Source organism: Rhamphochromis sp. 'chilingali' (genome assembly GCF_963969265.1).
Source record: "Rhamphochromis sp. 'chilingali' genome assembly, chromosome: 3".
Taxonomy (NCBI): Eukaryota; Metazoa; Chordata; class Actinopteri; order Cichliformes; family Cichlidae; genus Rhamphochromis; species Rhamphochromis sp. 'chilingali'.
Genome location: NC_137931.1, coordinates 35,168,361 through 35,192,328, shown reverse-complemented (window position 1 = coordinate 35,192,328; position 23,968 = coordinate 35,168,361). Strand labels below are relative to the sequence as shown.

Here is a 23,968-nt window from a genome sequence, read left to right as displayed (position 1 = left end):
AGCCACACCTACATTATGGTTTTGGCCAGCACACCAGGGCCTGGTTTTACTTTGTTTTTGTGTTTTTATGACTCATTGGAGATGCATGGCTAAATAATCGCATTGGAAATTAATTTCCATAATAAAAAATGAAAAAATGGCAATAAAAAGCAAACCTTTAGCCCAGTTAAATGTGCCTAAATATTATCTGCTACAAACATATCATGCATCACGTCTTCTTAACAGGAAAATCCGAAAAGGTTGGCGGGTTGAATAAATTCAAACTTTGCAACATCGACTTACATTAAATGGTCGAAAAGCTGCGGGAAATATTCGCTTGCACCTTGCGTCATCTAGTGGTCGGATCCGACCTCTCCCTCTGTCCTGCTGCTCGGCACCTCAGCACGGGGGAAAGAAGGGGGGAAAACCCCACTAGTCTGCTTTTGTCTCCGGGGAGCTCCGGTCGATGCCTCGTCCCACCATATGTCTGATCGCAGCTGCCAATCAACAGGTCAACGCGACCCCGGGGAGACAGACACTGGTGGGGAGAGATCAAACAGTGGACCTCGGGGATGGCAGATGCAGATGAAAAAAAAGGCAATAAAACATTGCTTCAAAGATGGCAACGGTGCACTGGGAGGCAAATTATTGTTAACAGTAATCTGCAGAATAGCGCCTCGCATTTTGATCGATTGACTATTATGGAGTCTTTGAAGCCGAAGTAACGCCGGGCTATTGTTCATAGTGGGACACAACCAGAGAAAAGTAGCTGGTTTTGGTTCAACTATAGCGCTTCCCAAGACTTAAATACTACTTACTTCTATGCAATCATGCTTTCTAATAGAGCTGCAATTTAGGCTCTCCAGCCTTTAGAGCCTATTGAGAGCTATTCAGCTGCAGTCCCACAGCCACAACTTACAGAGACAAATAATTAAGTGAATGAAGACAAAAAGCGAATACTAAATAAGCTGTTCTTAATATTGCAAGTTTGACATTTAATTGCATTTACTTGAATTTTTTTTAAATATACATTCATTTTCAGCCTTCACTGGATGAAACAGTATCATTATTTCTTGATTTACAACCTGCTGAACACCAGCTTATATATATATGTGTGTGTGTGTGTGTGTGTGTGTGTGTGTGTGTGTGTGTGTGTGTGTGTGTGTGTGTGTGTGTGTGTGTGTGTGTGTGTGTGTGTGTGTGTGTGTGTGTGTGTGTCAGAGCTGTACGTGAGCCAAGGACCCCTGCTTAAATAAAAATACATAATCTTTAGGATTTAAAGTGTTAAGAAAGGGAACTTTTTATATCAACACATATTGAAATTTATAGATTTTTAATACACTGAATTAAGGCTGTTAAATCTATTTATGACTATTTATGATTATCAGTGTCCATCTGAATTTCTTTTGACATTTCGCTGAGCATTATCATTTCAAATAAGAGAAAGGCAGGGAGGACATGTCCTAGAGTGACACATTCCCTTAAATCAGTCACAATCGGTGGGTTGAATAACTGAGCTACAAATGTAGTCAGAGAAATGTGTTCACAGGACAGACAACAACAGCTATAAGGTGAAAACTATAAAATCCTGCACATGAAAAATCATTTTTTTCTAGCTGGCTGTATAGCTTCAGCCTCCCTCCTGTGTTGTGTGAACAATGATACACTCTGCCTATAGTCAAATCAGCGCGATACATACAAACTAAAGGGAAGCAGCTTTGGAATGCTGCTGTAAATGTAGTGTATTAAAACACGGCCATAATGTTTCATCGCCATCTCAGCAGGACTGATCTTCTTACCTCACTCTCTGCTAATCAGCAACAAATCTTTGGGCCTTAATCTACGGCCCCCTGCACCCTTCCGCCCATCTCATTAGATTAACAAAACGACATACGCATATGAACACACACACACACTCACACACACAGAGCTCATGACCTCAATCTGATTCTCCTTAAAACGTTAATTATAATCTGGTATGATTATGTTGAACTAAGGTGACGTTACGCACAATATTTTATCTGGAAGAAAATGCAAAAGACCGCTCTGGTTGGCTCTTACGTCTTTAATATGTCAAATAGCTACAAAAAAGAACAAAAACACTGTCAATGAACTTCTCTTCATGTGACGTTTGAATGATTTTAAAACTGATTGTGTCTGTTTATTTAAACAGTTTGGGAATTCTATGTGTGTGCATCGTACACTAATGCATGTTTGTATGCCTCTGTTTGTGCGCGCGAGTGTGTGTGTGCGCACGCGAGTGTGTGTGTGTACAGCAAACATATGCAACCAAATTAAAGCCTTAAAGCTGTTGAATTGAAGAGGATTTTAAGCAGATACCAAATCATGGGAATTAAGCAAATTAGGTCTCTAATTAGCCGCTGACATTGAATAGGAAGATTTGGCGAACAAAAAATAATTAGATGGTTTTGTCATTGTTCTAATGAACATCGTCAGAAAATAACTGCTCTGCATAGCTCCTGCTCCCTCTCTTGCTCTCTGAATTTATCCCTGTTTGTCCATTCAGATTCTAATCTAATGTCAAATACTGCTTTATTCAAATATTCAATAATTTGCAAATAAGAAGCCCCGTGAGCCGAGACAAACAAACTTCAGAAAAGTCAATGTATGATCTAATCCTCTTAGGCTGAGGCACTGTGGATGTAAATGCCAACCTTTGCAAGTCAGAGAGGAATTTCACTATTGATGTAAAGCCAGACAGGCAAAGACTGACTTGATTCTTAGTGTGGCAACATTTTGATGTCACGAAATAACAACACTGGATGAACTGTCCAGCTTTAAAGTTTCAATCATATGTGCCGTGTTGCACAAAAAGACACATCCACAGATGTTTACATCACCATTACGGCTTCTACACTCCCCTTATTTTGACAGGGACTCTGGCTTAGTGTGTTCAAAAAATGTTTGATACATAAGATAAATTTCAGTGTTTGAATAGCTTTAATATTCTACTTTATGACATTCATCCTCATGTAGGGTTCTTCTCCTGCAGCCTGAAGGTCAGTGGCAGCCCTTACACAGCCTGCCAGCTCAATAAAGAAAGCGCACTACTTTAAATTTATCAGTTATTTTTGTCATATAGCAGCACATAAAGAGAACCAGGGAGCTTTTATTGTTCAGTTTACTTGTCTGTTATAGATTTCACAAAAAGTGCTAATGTCAAGGAATGCTACGGCCACCACACTAGTAGTTTAAAAAGCTGTAACCAGCACCAAATGCCAAAAAACAGCATATAACACAATCCACTGAACAGATGCATTACAAACACTAACAGTGTTTGATGAGTGCAGTTTTCCTGTGCAGTCCTCAATCACACACTGCCTCTCTAAACTGGCATTCAGTTGTCAAACCCCTAAGACCCCCTGATCTGCATACACTCCCTTAAATACCCTCCCACTTCTCCCCAGTTAATCAGTGCCCCCTCCTCTCAATCTCTCACTGCCTCCTTCCCTTTCCTCCGCTTCCTTCATCCCTGACCTCCCGTGGTTCCCCTCTTTCTGCAGCCGAGGTTACGGATTACACTGTGTGATAAGCTTCCTATTTCTTGAAACTATTTAGGATTGCTGAGATTATCTGGCCTCATTTCCTTGGGAGTTGGCTTTGGAAAGCCTGATTTTAGTCTCTTAATGCAAAAGATTTTGCATCGCGACAGCTTTGACTAATTAGCATCTAACACCGGGTGGTATTTTAGCAAGGGCTCACTTTTAGCAACATCCGCACACACACACCCTCTGCACACACACATGCACGCAGAGCTGACAACACACTTTTTAATGAGCTGATTCCAAACACTTTATTTTTGTTATTCTAAAACATTCTGAATATAAACTCAAGAAGGGCCACAGCTTTAAGACATTCATTTTATTGAATCATCAAATGCCCTAAAATCACTTTGTTCTTACTCATTAACAAGCATATAAACATAATGTAATATTGCCAGAGGGCATTTCAGTTTTAACATCACCTAATGATATAATCATTAGATTAAAAAATTTCTCTTTTAAGTAATAGTGTTTCAGGGCCAAACTGTTAGTATAGTATACCTCAACAGTACAAACAATTCAATCTCAGGGTACAGAGGCATTTAGGCCCAGGTGGAGCCCAATTTGTGGCTGCATGCTGGACCAAGGCCAGTAGAGTCTGGGTGCCAAGCATTGAAGAGGAAGTGCAGAGGCCTGAGGACAGCACCAGCAGGTTGTTCTGTGGGGACGGACAATGGCGGGGTGGTAGGGCGAGCTCAGGGAGGAAAGTGGGAGCTGTCCTGGCACCCTGCGTACCCTCCGTCTTGCCCTTCGGCAGTGGTAGTCTCCATTGGAAAAGTCCTGATAGTTCGATGGGTGGATCGCCCAGAAGTGGCCTTTACCGTTGTCGCTCCGGCCCGCTTTAATGAAACAGTCGTTTAGGGACAAATTGTGACGCACGCTGTTCCTCCAGTTTTTGTCCTGCGAACAAGAAAACAAATATGTCAGGTCAAAATTAAAGCAGGGGTCAAACAATGTGTCCCCATTGGAAAATTAACATAAGGGGCTGCTAAGTATCACTGATCCGCTTCAGGATGTCACCTTGTCCTGTTGTTGGCAGCATGAGCTGTGGCTTGTCAAGACCGTATATGATCTGAGTAAGTCACAACACCCTGAGTTACCTTTTTAGCACGTCAAACCAGTGATCAACTTTAATCCACTAGGCTTCACCCAATCTGTTGTAGCACCTGGTAAAGGCAGAGGCAGTTTGCAACCTAGCAACAGGATTACTTTATTTGTGATTTCGCCAACAACAAGATCATCTAGTGTCCCTGTGAGCACCTAATTGCCTAACCACTCAGACAGATTACCAGCGCCAAGTAGGTCGCTTTATTTGCGAAAATGGCAGCCACTTTAGTTTTCAGAGACTGAATTAAACACATTTGGGGAACGATGTTTTTCTGTTTTCCTGTTTTAACAACATCAGCAAACATCTGCTTGGAAATTCTGCTTCGAATTATCGCCCAGTTTCACTTTGAGTTCCTGTACGGTATATCTATCGCTATGTGCTACATACATAGAAAACCACTAGACATGAACATACCTTACTCTTGAAGTATGGGTAATGGTCCATGATCCACTGGTAGATGTCACACAGAAGCAGTTTCTTCTGCTCAGACGCCAGGATCGCTTTGGAGATGAGTGCAATGTATGACTGGTTGGGTTTGTCCGCAGACTTCTCTGTACCGCAGCTCGCAGACGTGGTGGTAGTGGTGGTGGTCACTTCCTCCTCCCCCTCCTCTTTTTGGTCTTCATCCCCCTCATCTTCTTTGGCTTTCCTTTTTTCAGCATCTACCTCTGACCTCTGTAGACCCTTGTCTTGGATCTCACAGCGAATCCCCACCTCTTCGAGTTTAGGATTCTGACGACCTGGCATGTCGTTCGTTATCTGCTCTGCAGCACGACTTGCTGTTGCATCGTCTTTAGAAGCTTTGGCTCCTTTATTAAAGAGCAGGTAGTCAATTGTGAAGCTCAGTCCCAGTCTGTCTCTGCTTCCGTTGCGGCTGCTTCTTTCCTCCATTGTCATTTCTGAATTAAAATATCTCAAGCTCATGGCAGAGGTTTTATTGATTTCAAGCTGACTATTGAACAGGTGTCAGGTCATGAATAAAAAATATCGCTCCCAAACGTCTTCTCAAAACTGTGTATCTAAGTTGCACAGCATGTCTATTGTTCTTTAAAATTAGGAGCCTTCATAAAGCCAGCGTCTCGCTGCCACTAAATTCTTTCACCGAAGACTTACTGTTGACAAGATCACAGATAAAGATGAGCCTCTCAACTGTTGTTAACCTTGATGCGCTCACGAGTGACCCAGTCTCAACCTGTGGAAATGACGTCAGTCGCCAAGACTAAATGCGGACGCTTCGTTTGCCAAGAAATATTCGGTAAATCTTTTCGATTCTTTGATAACCCTGTCAATCCAAACCTATCACTTGGTATCCGTCAGCCTTTTGCTCCCGAATCAAAGAGTTGTGCTTCAAAGATGTGAAGGTGACTCTATTTATATGACTGTGATTTTATCCCTCACAGAAAGGGGCAAAGGAGGCACAGGGGAGGTCCAAGTGGGGGGTCTCAATTGAGGCGGATTATTTTTATTAACCTAAGCAAATCTTTGTAATTACGGGAGATTAAACACTCAAGATTTAGTAAGACATGGTGTGCAAAGGATGGATGTTAGGTGGATGTAGAATCAAAGGCCTTTTAGATGCCAGAGTTATCCTGTTAAAGTCGTTTTGTCCAGGATACTGTCCAAAGAATTACTTCAATTACCATCGAGGAGTAATTAATGGGTCAACTTCAGCACGTTGGAGATAAGTCACGTCTTTATTTGCAAAGACCATTAATGTCTCTTGCAGCCATCGACGGCGACGAGGTTACAGAAAAGTGAGCGTATGAATGACAAATTAGAAAGGTTCACTTCCCGTTCTTGATATAAACTCTTTTAATATTGGATCGTTCAACATCTTTATTTAATTTGTTACCAAATACCTTTTATTACTTCAATTATTAGATAGTGGAAAAATTATTTTTTAACATGTAACAATAAATTACTGCATATATACATGATTATTTTTAGTTCAGCTAACATAATTATATATTTTGTTTAAAATCTGTCTTAAAGATAAAAACTGTCTGTGGTTACTATTAAACCGTATTATATTGTGTTCTGTAACTGTGCAGGATATTTTACTGGCTAATATAGTTTATTTTTTCTGTATGCAAATAATTATTTCCTTTGACTTGAAAATTTGTTATTTCATTAAGTCGTTCATTTCTACATTTGATTAAGATTTATCTTTTAATGAAGGTTTTGTTTCAGATCCTTATGGAATAAAAATCTCCTTTAAATCAATTTTGACATGTTGTTTGAACATTTCTAAACCTTTCTCTGTAAGTATGTTGTAATGTCAACAAAAAGGAGATTTGGCTGAATCAGATTCAGCCAAATAAATATCAGATTTATTTATGTTACAATGTACATCATGCTTCAAACTGCTGAAATTAACATTTTTGGCAATGTTAATTGATTTCATAGTTACAGAAAGGTATTGTTTGTGTGTTTTTGATCAGTGGAAAATTTCTTCAAGCAACACCACATTATGTGCATACTCTCTGCCTGCTTCTTCTAGTGCTTAACTGAAACTGTATCAGACTTACAGTCTATGGTAGGCTATACAGTCACCAGCCACTCTGTTAGGCACACCAGTAATGTGACATGATTGCATGACACAGTGCTACAGATTTGCCAGTAAAACTTTATGGGTGTATTTCCCCTCTAATAAACATATATTTCAACATAGTTTATTTTAAATTACAATATAATTATATTTACATACAAATACTTAAAGGTAGGTGCACTAGAATAAGGGGGTTTGGATGGAGAAACATTTTTCGTTTTTCCACAAAATTAACATGAAATTCCACCCTACTTAAAATGCAGTACCCCTAATTCTTTTACTTGTTGATAAATTTAAATAAAATGTTGTCATTTTAAATAAAACACATTGAAATTCCTTTTAATTACAGGGGAGTTACACCTTTAGTTGCAGATAGTATTATAAAGTGTTACCGATTTTCAGCTGCACATCCATTATGTGAATCTTCATTTTACCATATCCCAAAAATGCTCTGCTGGACTGAGATCTGGTGACTGTGGGCGCTGTTTGAATACTCCCGTGTTCAACAAAGTCATCTGAGATCATTTGAACTTTGTGATGTCATGCATTGTCCTGCTGGAAGACATTGCAGTACACTGTGGTCATAAAAAGGATGGACGTGGTCAGCAAGAAACACTCATAAAACCTGTGGTGTTTAAACAATACTCAATTGCTACTAAGGACCCCAAAATGTGCCAAGTAAATAGCCCCCATACCATGACACCAATAACAGCAGTCTGAACCAATGATACAAAGCAGGGTGGATCCATGCTTTCATTGTTCACCCCAGTTCTGACACTTGCATCCAAACGTAGCAGAAATTGAGACTGTCATTTTGTCCAGTTTTTCTGAGATCACTCAAACTTTAGTCTCATTTTCTTAGCTGACAGAAGGGTCAACATGTGTGTTCAGAGATGCTCTTCTGCCTCGGTTGTAACGAGTGGTTAACTGAGTTTCTTTAGCTTGCTTGTAAGTTCCAAACAGTCTGGCCAGAACCCCTTCTCACTGGATATTTTCTCCTTTTCAAGGAAAATAACAGTAGATCAACAGTTTCTGAAATACTCAATCCAACACATCAGATACTGAAACCCATATCGTGGAGATAGTCATCTAAATTACCTTTCTACACCATTCTGGTGCTCAGAATTTCAACAGCTCATCTTTACCACGTCTATGTGATATTTGCATTAACAGGCATTTGAACAAGAGTACCTAAAAAAGTTTATTTGAATCAGTGTGTGACAGTTATTCAACCTAAATGTTTTTTTATTCTGAATATCTCTGGGATCTTACACAAATAAAAGTGTATTTTCAGCAGAGAATGGATAACGATGTAACTGTTTTAACATTAAGTATAATTAACCCACCCTGTTCTCGTAGCATTTACAGCTTTAGCCTGTAGGCATCAGCAGTATGGTGATCTGCTTTGTTCTTTCAGTTTAACAGAGGGGATGCACTTAATCACAGTCAGGTCAAATCATGGACCATATTGCCCTCTTCTGTTTAAGTAATGGAACAAGACACGCATGCACAACATTAAAACACCACTCTATGCAACCTTTCAAGCTATCATTGTAATTAGTTTTATTAAATTATTTTCAGCCTCATACTACGTTTTTGTAGTCACTGCAGTGACTACAAAAACGTGAAGAGTTAGAATTCTAAAAATAACAGCCTTTACTGTGTAAAACATGAAGCTGAGATTATGGGTTTTGTTTTGAGGGGGAGGTGCACTAAACAGAGAATGAATGCATGAATGACTGAAGTAAGGGAATCTCAGATTTCCCATTTAGGTTTTATTTGTAATTTAAATTAATATAATCTTTTTTTTGTAAGTCAGCACAGAAGCAGAGCAATCTGTTCTTTTTGAAATACAGCACTGCCTTATTGACGTTTCCCATCCAAAACGGAGCCACAACAAAACACGCCATGTTATTACATGATACTGCAATTCCCTCAATTGATTTTGGTTTTTCCATGAGGCTATTCTTTGCCCACATGTGAAGAGTTTTGGAAAAGCAGGGCTGGATCATCAGTCGGAGCAGATATTTCCCTCAGCAAACATATTTCCATTTTGCTGATGTCTCAACACAACCTGGCATTTGTGATTCAGAGTAGGTATTGCAGGACTATACCTACAGTCTAAGTGTGTTTTTATTAATAAGTCGTTTTAATTTAATTATGAACATGCCTCAGACAAAGCATTAACGCCACATCTCACGGCTGGTCGACTAACCTGAAATGGAATTTTTTGCTCGGACGGGAATTGAAGGGACCATGCGACCCAATCCGTTTGACAGCCCATGCTTTCCCGTCACGCTGAATTTAAACTATCTTTAAGACACGAGTTCAGAATATCGCAAAACTATAAAATTGAAACAGCCTCAATATTAAAATACTTTGACACGTGGTGTTATTAATCGACACAGAGGCCTATTTTGGAAGGGAGACCTGCCTCTTAGTGTTTTTTAAAAGTTGTGCTGTAACTTTAAAACAACGTGGTCCCGCCTATTTTCAGTGAATCGCTTCGGATGCTGGCAAAAGTCGCGCTGTGATTGGCTGGAGATGACTGTCTATCGAAGCAGGGTCATTGTTCCATTGGTGCAAGACTGGCCGTCGTCTCTGACTCTCGCGGTACTGCTGCACGAAGATGGCGGCCGAACTGGTGGAAGCGATGGCAAGTAGAGCTTGGTTGGCTTTGATTTGATAGGAGACGTGCGCGGGATTGTGGGCTGAAAGTCACCCCAGTTGTGGGGAAACTGTGGGTTTTGTGCGAATATTATTAAAGGGTATTTACTCTTACAAATGTGGTGTATTTCAAGCACGACGAAACGAACTAGCCTATGGTGCTAAGGTAGCTAGCCTGCCTGGAAATGTTAACCAGGCAAGTGCGTTGGTTCACCTAGCATCACGCTGGCTCTGGAGGAAGACACCGAAAATGAATGATGAGACCATATAAGCGTGTGGTTGTTTTTGGTCTAGCCTGCTTTCTGGCATGTTACCGTTTGACGTTATTTGGCTTACAGGAATATCTGTTTGTAGTTCACCGGTTAGTTTATTGAACTGTGCACCTGTCAAAATATCTAGCAGTCGTGATCGAATGCCGAGTGTGAGAAGCTAGCCCGGCGATAGCGCAGGCTACACTAGCAACGTTCAAGTGAGGTTGAGCAGTCTGTAACGCAGCTGTATTTGAAGCTCAGCGGTTCAGTCGGATCCATCCATAAAGTCCTGTTTTGTTTTGTTTTTAAATATAGACATGAATTAGTTCTCCACTTATGTCTATTTCGGCCATGTCAGACAAAGCTGAGGCTTGTCTGGCGGCTAAACAACAACATCCCGTGTTTTGCCCCTAGAGCCCAGTTCGTGTGCTCTCTGCTTCATCATAAGTAAATAATAATTTTCTTTAAAAAAAAAAAAACGACCTCACATAGGATGATACGACCACATACGGTATTCATATAATCGATTCCATATGCTATGCAAGTATTGTATATAGGCTGCAGAAAATTGGCGCATATTATGTCGAGAATGAGAGATTTTGCGTTTACTTTGCAGTTCAATGTGCGTCTGCACCTCTTATGTTTTTACTAAATAAACATCCTCGCCTGCTACGGTGTGTCTTCAGCTTACATTTTTCGGATTGGTGTACAAATGAGGTTGTTAAGCCATAAACAACAAATTAAAATTATATTAAACAGTTAATGGAGCCATAAACATGCAGAATTTGCAAAGCTGTATTTGTCTTACATTTGTTGTGGACTGTAAACAGATTGTATGTATATGTTTCATGTAGGTAAGAACTATTGCACTATTTTCACATTTCTAGGCCACTAACAAGAAATAGTGGTTTTTAGGCACCTATTTCATTGTAACTGAACCTGCCAGACTATTCCTTTAGCTTTCTGTGTGTTAAATGACAGATAGTGTGGATGGAATTAGTGCGTTTCCAAGTTCTATTCATACTTTTAAGCCACCTTTGGAAGTTTATGGTTCTAAAGCCTAATTAACACTACCACAATTAGTGTGATCACTTGAATCATGGCCAAGCCATTGTTCTTAGAGTTGGAAGTGAACTTCTTAATATAGCCAGCTAATTACAACACACTTTAAATCGTCTATAGGATTAAAGTGACCAAGGACAGATGCTAATTTTAGCAAGTACCAAGCAGTTTGGTGAACAACTCTGTTCTGCATATAAGTTACCTGTAATTAACTCTGTGCATCTTCCAAGTGTTAAAAAGAAGTGTGTAGGTGTGTTTACGCAGGACTTTGGACACGATATTAAATTATTTCATTCATTTACTTAATAGATTTACTTGAGTAAAATGAAAGAATATAAACAACATGTATCTTCCTCTCTTGGACAAATGTGAAAATGGTAATTGGCATTGTATAAACTCCTTCATTTGAGATGTGGCTCTTGAAAAAAAGTCTGAACTTGGAAATTAACTTTGTCACTTCAGCCTTTCCAGAAATCTAATTGTTTTTGTGATCCTGTTATATTTTTTTATTTTTTTGGTCTTGTTTTCTCACTAGAATATGGTCAAAAGTTTCCGGGTCTCAGACCTGCAGACGCTGCTGGCCTCAATGGGTCGCAGTAAAAGTGGGCTGAAGCAAGACCTGGTGGGGCGTGCGTTGAGGCTAGTGCAGACCGAATACAGCCCAGAGCTGCTGAAGAACGTCCGGCAGCTCTACGAGTCACGTTTCCCTAAAACATCTGGATGGCTGGCTGCACGACGTCCGGAAAGTGTCCCAGTTAACTACTCATCCCTCAGCTCTTCCCCTACTGCCACCTCTCAGGGCGCAGACTACCTCAACGGCATTTCCAAACCGATCACCACACCTGCAGCAGAGGTGAAGCTAGTGCCACTGCCCTTCTACCAAACTTTAGAGACACTGCTACTACCAACAGAGCTAAGTGAGTGTGGACTATTTGTTAGGCTTTTTGTGTTTTTGGAAATTGTTGCATTTTTACTCGACGTTGAGAATTTGCACTGTTCTCTTTTTACAATGGATTTTGTCTCCATCTGCTTACAGTTGCCCAGAACAGTGAGAAACTCCAGGACAGTCAGTGCATCTTTGAGTTAACACCCAGCCAAGCAGACCAGATTCGAAATGCAAGGTAAAAAAGTCACACTGTCTGTTAAAACTGCACTTTAGGTTAACCCCATGTTAATACAAAAATATCTCTGTGAAGCTCATTTTAATTCGTGACCTATTATTTTCTTAGTGAACTTCGTCCAGGAATCCGATCAATCCAAGTGGTTCTTAGGTAAGTTCCCAGTAAAAACATTCGGGGGGGGGGGGTTGATTTTTTGGTAGTGACTGTGTCATAAAAATATCATAATTCAAACCAACGAGGACAAATTGCTTCTTTGTATATACAGTGTTTGTGTTTAGTCTCTTACAATAGAAGACCTCACTCATTTATTCCTCTGTTACTGCTCTCTGTTGCAGAATCTGTTACACAGACTCCATTGGTGTTCAGGAGGACCAGTATCCTCCCAACATAGCTGTCAAAGTTAATCAGTCCTACTGTCATGTGCCGGTGAGTTGATTAACTCTGAAATGTCCCACACCTTCATAATACAGACATGACTAAAGCTGGGCTTGTTTTCCTGTTTTGAAGTGTGTTCTCAATTATAGCTCATAGCATCGTTTTCAGATACACTCAGGGTGTCAGTCACAGATGTTTTACCAGGTCAGTGATAAAATGTCATAATATGACAATGATGGATAATATAACCTAATGTAAGTGTGTCTTGAACAACATAAAGGGGAAAAATAAGATTTGGGTAAAGATGATGTTGGCTTATCTGAAGACCTCAGGAAACAAAACTTTAGGAGGAAGCTCTCCAGCTGGCTGATACTATGTGGCTTAAGGTGTGCCACAAGAAATCAAACTGGCAGGGTAGCACCTAGATGACAGGTTAGGAGGGTGTGACTATGACCTCCCGAGGATTCAAATTTGGCCATAAATGTCTAAATTTGGGCTCCTGGCCTAATCCTGCCATTCTGTCTAGTACACAGATATTTTAATCTCTGACTGTTTGTACATACTGTGAATTGTTGAAAAGCTCCATTGTGCTTTAGATAACGTGAGTTCTAAATGTCTCAAGAAATTTTAAGACGTTTAAATTCCCTTGCCTCGTAATCACACTTTTAACCTTTAATTTGAACCTTCTTTTTTTTTCTTTTTTTAAGCTGCTAGCCTGATAATTCTGATAATTAAGTCATTTTCAAGCGGAATTGACATCTGTTACAAATTTCAGTCTCTTAAATATCAGATTTCATTTTTGATATTGTAAATTAGCATTGGGTTAAAGTCTGAAAAATTTAACACAGTATTTCATTGCCATTTCCAATAATGATATTTATGATCGATGTAGAAAACTATAGTGAATGATGTTTTATGATCGTACCTTGCAAGCAGCAGCATTTATTTAAATGGGCTTTTCTACTCTACTGGAGCACTCAAAGTGCTTTATATAACATGCCTCTTTCAACCATCCACACACATGTCTATACGTACATGCATAATTTATAATATATATATTACCCTATTATAGGCCTGAATGAAAAGCACTTTGTATTCATACATGCTCACATTTGGGTGGATGCATTTGAGCACTTTGGGGTTCGGTATCTTGCCCAACAATATTTTGGCATTTGCAGAGATCAAACCACCAACCTTCCACTTAGTAGATGACCTGCTCTACCTCCTGAGCCACAGACACCCAGTGCAAACAAAATAAAGGGAAAATTCCATCCTTTTCCAAAGATCTGCGGTCATTCATGAAAGCACCTAATACATGATTGATTGCTACAAGATGCCAGCATCATTGTAGTGCAATAATAATGTTGGATGTACAGTAATAATAATATAATAATAATAATAATGAAAGTAAGTACAGAAGAGAAAAAGTATGCATAAAGATTGTTTAAGTTACTCCCTTTTTATTGAATTGTAATCACAGGCTGTCATGTGGCTCTCACTCAAGGCATGTCGGGGCTTGTCTTGTTGTGCTAGCAGTAGAAGTGAACACGTGGCTTTGATATCATGATTTAACTTGTTTGTTTTGTTTTTTATTTGTACTGGTATTATCTCAAATGATATATGTCACAGCCCTATTGTAAACTGAATATTTTGATTGAAGGTAAATCAACAATTAAAAATATGACCTTCAGCTCATATTGCAGGTTGGCTGTGCATGGTAAAGGAAACAATCCTCATTTGTGCTAAAAGTAGCGAGAACAAGGTGTCTGTTTTGAAATTATGAAAAGATATTTGAGATGAAGTATTACATAATTAACTGTTGCAGTCTTATTTATTTTCAAATTGTGTGTGTTTTACAGGGATATTATCCTTCCAATAAGCCTGGTGTTGAACCTCGTCGTCCTTGTCGTCCTATAAACATCACTCCGTGGTTGCACCTCTCCAATGTCACCAACAGAGTCACCATCACCTGGGGAAACTTTGGAAAGGTCAGTTGAATCCTGTCTTTTGCAGCCATAGCTCTCAGGGTTGTCATTAGCACAGATATTTTTTATTTATGTTTTTTTTTATTCTGATAATCTGTCCAGCTCCTCTTGGAAGGTTCTGTAATTCATCGAGGCATGCTGATACTTGTAGATCTTTGAGTGTTTGGCCTCACTCGACTGCATGTGTAATACACCTTTGTAATCACGGTTGCCACCACACTGAGTATTTTGAGAGAGTATGTGTGTAGACAGAAGGACTTTTGGTTAGGTTTGTTATCACATTTTGTACAAACAAGAAGGTTTGTGCAAATCTTGAGCAACTTCATTTTAGTCACAGCTTGATCACACGTGATGAAACGGCTCAATTTAAAAGTGTCGTGTACTTGAGGTAATGCACATCCCACACATTTTGTCTGCAGTTGCCATGTATAAATAATAAATTCACTGCTCAGCATGTAGAGTCTGTAAAAGTCTAAAATTTGCTTGGCCTAACAAGTTTCAGAAGAGGTCTGTGTGATATAATCCATAACTGGTAGGCGATATGGCCTCAAAATATCACTGTATTTAAAGAAAACTAATAATGATATTAGTGGCATTACACACACACACACACACACACACACACACACACACACACACACACACACACACACACACACACACACACACAGTTTTATTGGCCGGAACATTTCTAAGTGTAAGTACAAAAATGGCATTTCCCATCCTGCTTTTGTAGTGAACTTTTGTCACTGATGACACTTCTTCTAATTAAAGTTTGATACAGTGATATAACATTAGTCAAATGTAAGCGCAAGAATAGCGTAGGGACTGTTTTCTCTAATCCCCTATTTAAAAATGTAAACACTATATTTGAAAAAAGCTTCACACTTTAATTTAACAATAACTGTAATAATTAACTATATAACTCGTCAGTGCTGCCCAGTATTGTCACATAATAAAACCGAAAATAATAATGGATTGTTATTATTTTCTCTCTCTAGCGAGTCTCATATATATATTTTTACGTGGATTAAATGGTGAATATTTCATCACTCGCCTGTGAATTGTAACCACAATCAAACATGGGGAACATTCTTTATACAAAATAATTTTATGTGCTGCTTGTCCAAGTTGCAGATTCACTGATGTCTCATAATCGTTAGAGAGGTTACCTTGTACTAGTTTGATGGTTCTGTTTCAAAATTTTGAGTGAATTCTTACAATAACATCGTGTTTAAATTCCACTGTCAGTTCCCGATTCTCTGTGGATAAATTCTTGTTACATTTTATTAAAAATCTGTTGATCTGTGTTTGCAGCGTTACTCTGTGGCGGTGTATTTAGTGAGGGTCTTCACCGCAGCAGACCTCTTCAGCCAGCTTAAACTCTGCTCAGTTGAGAGTGCAGAACGCTGCCGTGAGCGCAGTAAGTGATGCTTTTACACTCACCAAAATATTTTTGCTTGCAGCTTTCACATTCAGAGTAAGATGAAAGGTACACGAAGTCACTTCAGTGCAGAATGTAGGAGTCAATAACTGAACATTTTGTTTCTGGTATGACTGGATTTTGCACAGATGTGTGTCAAGGATCAGTTCGAGGTTGTTCTTCCAGTGTACACATTTTCTTTTTTAGTCCTGCCACATGTCTTTGATATTTGCACATTGTAAAGTAATGACATCAGACTAATAATAGCAAGCACTTGGAGTTTCAACACTAAATTTTGAGTTTTAACATAATAAAATAATTGTTGATGGCTAAAACCTGTGTAGGTCTAAGTTTTTGGAACATTGATTAGGATTCAGTAGAAACTGTAATCTTTAAGTGGAATCGTTATCAGTAAAAACGGTTTATATCCATTCTCGCTGTGTAGTTAATTTTAAATAATGTAGAATAATGTCTGGTACAGAATGTAATAACCGTGTACTTACATTTATCTACAGTACAAGACAAACTACGCTTCGACCCAGAGAGCGAGATTGCGACCACAGGACTCAGAGTGTCTCTCATCTGTCCAGTGAGTACATCCTGAACACAAATGGGGGGGCTTTAAAACACAAAGCAACTCAAATATGCATTATGATTTCTGCTCAGTCGGAGCAGAAAAGCAGGACAATCTACAGCGTAGAGGGAATATCTTCACTACATTAATCAAATATTCAGTTTAAACATTACATCCATTCAACCTTGGAGTGAAATCAAAGCTATGTTTATACTGCTGTTCTACAGTGAATATCCGTTTGTAGAAAGCTCATTGTGTCCATGCACATTTATTTAATACATTATTCAATAATAAGGTTTTGGGGTGTAAATGGCTTTGTGACAAATAATTGAGCAGTGTAATAGGCTGACTCTCTAGCGAGTCTCATCCTGTGGCCATACTCTGACTCCACCATCTTGGATTGCAGCTCTCAACGGCAGCCTTTGTGCTGCTCAGCAGCTTCTGTGAGCTTGACAGAGCAGCACATGAACCAGTTTTCCAGTTGTTATAGTGTCTGTTCGCAGTCCAGAAACTTGCAGCACACCTCCAGGATAGGATTGCCATTACCAGCTGCAGTCCAGCACAGTGTAGTGGGAATCCTGTCTGTGAGACAAGATCCTCTCTGAGGAAGCAGCTGACTCATAATAAGTAATGTCACACTGATGACCTGGCCAGCCTGAAAACACTACAGGAAGAACAAGGCCAAGCTGGATATCAGCGACAAACTTTGACTATAAGAGCAAGGTCTTTGTCAAATAGTAAAGTGATTTCAGATTGCTCCTTAAACTCATAAAACACTGCCAAAGTTATTCACCACATATATCTGTGGGAGTGTGTAATAGATGGGGCCAGCTCGCCCACTAATGTCTGTGGGTGGGGAAACTCTGTGACCATTTGGAAGGAAACTTGTTTCCAGGACATCGATTGGCAAATACAGAGAGAAATGTTGTTTTAGTGCAGTGCGTGCTGTCGGAAAATATTGTTTCACGGTCCCGTGGCTCTGTTGTCATGCTGTGTCTAAAAGCCCCTCAATTTATTTAGCTATTAGAAAACTCCCAAAATGTTTTAAAAAGCATGATATCAACCGATATCACATCTGTTCCTTTTTTCTCGCTTCCAGCTGGTGAAGATGCGGCTTGGGGTACCATGTCGAGTGTTAACTTGTGCCCACCTTCAGTGTTTCGATGCAGTCTTTTTCCTTCAGATGAATGAAAAGAAGCCCACATGGACTTGCCCAGTCTGTGACAAGCCCGCTCCATTTGAGCTCCTCACTATTGATGGGTAAGGAGATGAGAGCATGCTTTGACTTGTCCCGCCCCTGCAGCTTTGTCAGTAAATTCTTAAAGTTTGTATTGTGTAATTTTGAGTACCTGTATGTGATGCCAGTTTGAGGAACATCATTGAAGCTGCAGAGATGTTTTAGGGATTCTTGATACAAGCTCAACCATGCACCAACATGTACTGCTTTCTTTTTTTTCTTTTTATTTGGTCTGGTATGAAAACTCATTGTGTTTCAAAATTTGTCATTCTCCACCTGCTGTTCATTTATGTTACAGAAGCGACACTTGTGCGTTTCATTTACCAGCACAACAGATAATTCTTAATACGAAAAGTATGTTAAAAAAAAAAAGCAATTTACAGTTTTGTTTTTGGAAGTTGTCAGCAGCTCTCACAAACACATCTTATTGTAGCAAAGACTGAAAGCTTTGTGCAACATATATTTACATTCCTTAAACTAAGTTTGCTTGAAAGACCCTTTTTTACCTGACCCAGGTTTGATATTTGAAAGTGTAATCATGAAGTATTGTTTTCCTAAATGGCCTTTCATTCATGAAAGAGATTAAAGTATATGTTGTGTTTTTCTTCATCGGAACTTCAGTATCTTGACATATATATGTTGTAATGGCATTAATGGTATAATATAATAATGGTATTATTATTTCATTTCTAATTGTGCGTTTGAGTGAGAACTGAGCTATTAGTTTGATTTTCCCGTGTATAAACTTATTTTGTGACGTCTCTCTAATGGCCGGTGTGCATTTCAGGCTGTTATCTGAGATTCTAAAAGAAACGAGTGAGGACATTGAGGAGATAGAGTACTTAACAGACGGCTCCTGGCGACCCATCAGAGATGAGAAGGAGAGGGAGCGGGAAAGAGAACGCAGTAACACACCTGACTACCCAGTTGTTGATATATGTAAGTTTTCAGCCCTGTCACATCCCCTTGTCTGTAGTTGTTTTGGGGGGGTTTTGCACTGTGTGTGTGTTTGTGTGTGCTGAAGGTAATGAGAGTAAAATCTTCTTCCTTACCTTAAAATTGTATTCCTCTCTGTAGGCATTCCCGAAGCAAATGGCCATTCACCAGCCCACAGCAGCACTAGTCTGACGGCCAAGTCTGGAAGCAGTTCTGTGGGGATGCCAGGAGTCACGGGAGCACCTGCTGTGGCACCGGGTGGAGGTGCGGTGGTAGATCTGACTCTTGACTCTTCCTCTGAGGAGGAGGGGGGTGGGGCTGGAGGAGACAGCGAGGACACTGAGGACAGCGCCGACAGTCCTGCCCCAAAGAGGGGCCGATACAACTACGACAAGGACCTGGTCACTGCCTACTGACCCCACCACTCTGTCCCCTCTTAGACTGACACACAGAGACAGAGAGGCAGGGGCCTTAAAACGTGAGGACAGGAACACAGTAATCCACTAGATGCAACAACCCGCCCTTTTGCCCCAGCGTCAGAGCCTTTTAGCAGCTCTGGTTTATATCCAGGCAGGCAGACAAACACGTACTCAAACATGCACTGTCCATGGTTCTTCAGTCTACAGTGATAAGGATTCCTCTTTGTACTGTACACCACTGGAAGCTACTCTTACACTTCTTGATCAATTGTCACCCTACAGTGAACATCTGTACTGTCCTGCCTCTGCTGAAGAGACTGAATGGATTGAGCACCCCACCACAGTCACAACCCTTGCTTCTCTCTTTCCAGACTATTCCCACTCCGACCTCGTCTCTCTTTGTATATGACTTGGAATTCCTGGCTCTTTTAGCCATGGGCGTTCAATGTTTGCGTCTCTGATTTTTGTCACAGTTGTGATGCACAGGCAAGTTGAAAATGGAAGCTCCTCAGTAGTTTTTGGTAGAAGGTGGAAAACAAGTGAAAACATTTGTGGGAGGACACAGCAGAGATATCTGAAGTGTGATGCAAATTTAAACCTTTCCTATTTTGTTCTTTGTTGACAGAATGAATTCAAAGCTTGAAAGGGTTTTTTCAGGAATTTATCATTTTTATTATGAAATGGCAGGACACAATACTGGCTTCAGTGTGTGATTTCCATTTTTATTTTGTCCTTAGATAAAAAGAACCTACCTCAGTCATAAAAACTTGGCAGACTGACCAGAGAGTAGCTTTGAAAGAAGACGGAAGAATTGACGAGTTTTTCTGAATCCAATTTTACACTGGATATAGTGTTTTCCTGCATTTTGTTGTTGTTTGTTTTGGGGTTTTTTTTTTTTTATTCCATTGTTTCATTCAGCTCTGATCCCTCTGTAACAAAAAAAAATCTTGGTTGAAGGAGAGTTCGAGTATGAATAACCAGGCTAACTGTAGGAGTGAGAGACATTCAAAAACTGGTCAGCAACTGTTTCACTCTGTAAAACATTTCTGCAGTTGTGTCTGTAACAGGATTTCTTAGGATTGGTATCTCAGAATTCCACATGGATCTAGCTCATCAAAATTACTGCGTGGCAGCTATGCCAAAGCAGACATCTTTTAAGAGTTCACTGAGGGGAAATGGTTATGAGGTGCCTTTTTTGTTGAAGTAGTAAAGAGTGAAGCCTATGGTTTTAAGCGCAGCTGAGCTAGCCATTAGATGAGAACCCCAGTCCACGACCGCATGTTTAAATCAATATTTTCCAGTCAAGTGGACAGAACAGGATTTCAGAGTCATCATTTTATCCCACAGTTGTGACCTGCTTTGAAACTATCATATTTATTTAAGACCATGACATTCTCTTAATAGTTTGTGGTAAATCTACATAATACTTGGCATAGTTCTGTATAGACTGGAGCTCTTCATTGCTGGTATTTGGTGTGGAGATGTACATTGATCTGTGCTCACTGCTCTGCTGTTGAACGCTGCTTTCTTTGCCACTGAATGAATCCGACCTGGGTCAAAGTGCCATTCGGAGTATTTTGCTGCAGTGGGTTCAACATGTCTGACACAACAAAACTTAATGAAGTGTCATCGAGTGCAACCCCAACAAGTTGAAAGTCATTGATTAGGTTACAGATGGTCGTGTCTGGAACAAGTAGCGCGCTTCGACCAGCAGCCCTTCTCTGCCTACTTTCAATGTAGATAAGGTCATATCTATTTGATGCAATAGAATTGGACTTTAATTGCTACATGCTGTAGGCTTACAACTTCCTCTGCACCTGCACTAATATTGTCTATATGTGATGGCTGCTCCTCACACAGGGATCAGTGTTTTCTCTGCATTTACTGCTTGGGATTGGTGGCAGTGTTAACCACAGCTACAACTTCGATTTTTTTTTTCCCCCGTTTTCTTATTCTAGATTTTGATTGTAGATTTTTACCCAATTCTGTGTTGTTAAGCATTTTTATTGAAGCTTGTAGCTAATCTTGCAGATACCCGTCTTGTAGGCCCAGAGGAACACTGGCTCGGATCCTATCCTCCTGTTCTTGGTCAGTGCTGTAACATTATCGGCAGAAGGAGTGGCTTCTTGGAGTAACATTAGAGTTGTTGTATTTACTTCACCTGTCTGCTCCGCTCTGTGCCACCCCCACTGGGGAAGCAGTAAGAGAGACTCTGGGCATGCATTTGGGTTTATCTGCAGGGGGATCATCAGTGTTGGTTTCAGAAGAAGAAGAAAAAAACTTGCTAGAGCTGTTTGCACTTTCATGTGATGCATTCATCGACTTAATAATGCTTTATTTATTTTAAAAGCTCCCATGTAGTGCGTATTAAGGGACCCCCGCCCATTGTGAACATTTGTCATCATTCGTCTTGTCCATACGAATCAGAAAATGTGAAAGTGGACGCGGTCCTATTCCACCGTGACAGGGTTGGAAAGGCGTTCTGCATGTTTTGCTTCCCTTTACTGTCAGCACAGGATTTCTTTTGACTTGCTCAAGTGCACAGAAATGACATATACACATCAATCTGAGGCCTCACTGTTCCAAGTGCATCCTCTGACGTCGTTGATGATTGAAAAAGTAGATGGAGTCAAATGTGGTCTTCCATTTTTCTTCTTTTGACGGCTCACAAAATCAATATACAGAGAAAAATATTTTGGGAATCCGCACAAGACTGATTGATGGAATTTGGCCTCTATCGCATCAGTGTGTCCCTGAAAAGATATTTAAGGTGCTTTGAAGCAAAATATTGTAAAGAACTCTAATAGCCGCCTTTAAGGCATTCTGCATTTGTAATTAACTGCTATACATATGAAAATCACGTTTTTCATTTGTTGCTATGTTAGAGAAGGTCATTATTTGTTTGGCTCTCCTAAACTTCTCATTGCCTTGTGGTTAAAGATGAGAGATGGTGCAGGTAGTTGCTGTGGAACTGAGCCAGGTAATTTTGCAGATTGGGAGCTAGAGAGCGAGCTGAGGGTCTGGTGTTTTTGTAGTGGCATCTCTTCTTGTAATAATGCATAAGGTAGCATGGGCAGAGGCTTACAATCCATGATGTAAATGTTTTGTTTTTGTTTTGTTTTTTGTTTTTTTTATATATGTTCATATTAAAGACAATAAAATTTAAATAATATTTTATTAAGCCTTGAATTGCCTCCAGTTCCTATAGGCAAGTGGAAAATAAGAAGTTGTAGAGGGCAGCAGCACTGGAAGCTGATGCCACTCACTACTGGGAGGACTGGTTAACATGTGGATTGTCATGTTCTGTACCAAAAGCTCAGATCTGGGGACTCATTTGATGCCTGTTGAGGATAAAACTGTAAAATTTAAAAAAGGAAAAAAAATGATCGTATTCTAACAGCTGTTATTGACGTGTGGAATTAATTAAAAATCAGTTCTTAAAAACAGCAGTCTGCATTTTTTTTTTTTTTAATCTTAGATTTTCTGAATTTATTGAGCTGGGCAGCCTTGTGATGGATTGCAAACTTTGAACTGTTCGGCGTGCCTCATTTTCTTAAAAAAGGTACGCTTCAACTCCAGAAGAAGAAAATGTGTTTTGAATAAAATCCATCCCGCCTGAGTATCAGGGAGGATTGTGGGGGTTTTACTGTTTTAAAAATAAAAGATTACCACTGGTAACATCACTGGGATGTCATAGTTACATGAAATATTTTGTAAACTATTTTTGCCATTATTAGGCCGTTGAGTGCTGACAGGAAATGAGAACGATAGCGATCAGTAGCGTACTGGAACAATGTCACACTGCAGTCTAAGTGGGGATTCAGGTTTAGCACAACTGAAACCTTTATATTCATCACAGACAAAAGCAACACGTATTTATCTGTAGTTGTTTCCCATTCTGTCACAAAAACAGTTCCCGGAGTTGTCAGAGTTTTTTTTTGTTTGTTTGTTTTTTTTAATGTAGAAAAAAACAACATTCATTTTTCACATCTGAAGAAAAGACTACACAAATACTTGGTCCTCTTTCTGTATGGCGTCCACAGATTAGAGACAGAAACTTCAACATGAAAACAGCCTCATTTAGTCATTTCTGCTACAAAGGCTTTGATATAATATATGGGGTTTTTTAAGTGAGCGCACCTTTATTCTTAGAAACTTGCACCCCCTTTAGCAGAAATTATGCCAGCATTGCATTTGTCCCCATTCTGACTAAAGCTTTGACGCCTCTTTCAGTTGCAGGATTATTGAAGGTTTTATTGCTTTTCCTTCCCATTTCAAATCCCTCCATTATATCACCGTGATCTTCAAAACTGCATAGCAGGCCATTCTTTTTTTTCCCCCCCTTCCATTTGAGCCATTCCCTGGATTTGTCTGTACGCAGGGGATCATTACTCTGAAAGCTCCACTTCCAATCCAACTTCAGTTTTGGGTCTACTGGCCTCACATGTACTTGAACCATATTTTGAAATGTTGAGGAAATCACAGCTGAAAGAATTCATGAAAGGAATTCATTCCCTAAGGCAGCAACAATGCTCTAAACCAACCCAGCACTGTGCTTTATAACAGCTGCAAGCTTCTTCTCCTGAGGTCACGTGTCTGCCCTCATGTTTCCGTTGCCAACCAGTGCGCTGATTCCTCTGTGGGGAGAACATTACCCCAAAAGACCTGGGCTCGCCTCATGTTTTTAATGTCAAACACTAGTTTAATAATCTAAAAATCT

The 23,968-nt window shown here is 39.8% G+C and overlaps 2 protein-coding genes across 2 annotated transcripts; one reads left to right on the top strand and one right to left on the bottom strand.

The window, feature by feature from the left end:
• Nucleotides 1–4,026: 4,026 nt before the first annotated feature.
• Nucleotides 4,027–5,547, bottom strand: foxq2 (forkhead box Q2; the record flags this gene model as incomplete). Its single annotated transcript, XM_080877667.1, has 2 exons — nt 4,027–4,442; nt 5,065–5,547. The coding sequence occupies 2 exons, from the start codon at nt 5,545–5,547 to the stop codon at nt 4,068–4,070; spliced, it is 858 nt and encodes a 285-aa protein (XP_080733793.1). The 3' UTR covers nt 4,027–4,067.
• A 4,186-nt stretch (nt 5,548–9,733) lies between these two features.
• Nucleotides 9,734–22,425, top strand: pias4a (protein inhibitor of activated STAT, 4a). The gene is made up of 11 exons (XM_080878152.1): nt 9,734–9,854; nt 11,714–12,095; nt 12,215–12,299; nt 12,408–12,449; nt 12,635–12,725; nt 14,534–14,662; nt 15,977–16,082; nt 16,598–16,671; nt 17,756–17,916; nt 18,681–18,832; nt 18,971–22,425. The coding sequence occupies exons 1-11, from the start codon at nt 9,828–9,830 to the stop codon at nt 19,243–19,245; spliced, it is 1,524 nt and encodes a 507-aa protein (XP_080734278.1). The 5' UTR covers nt 9,734–9,827; the 3' UTR covers nt 19,246–22,425.
• The last annotated feature ends 1,543 nt before the right edge of the window (nt 22,426–23,968 follow it).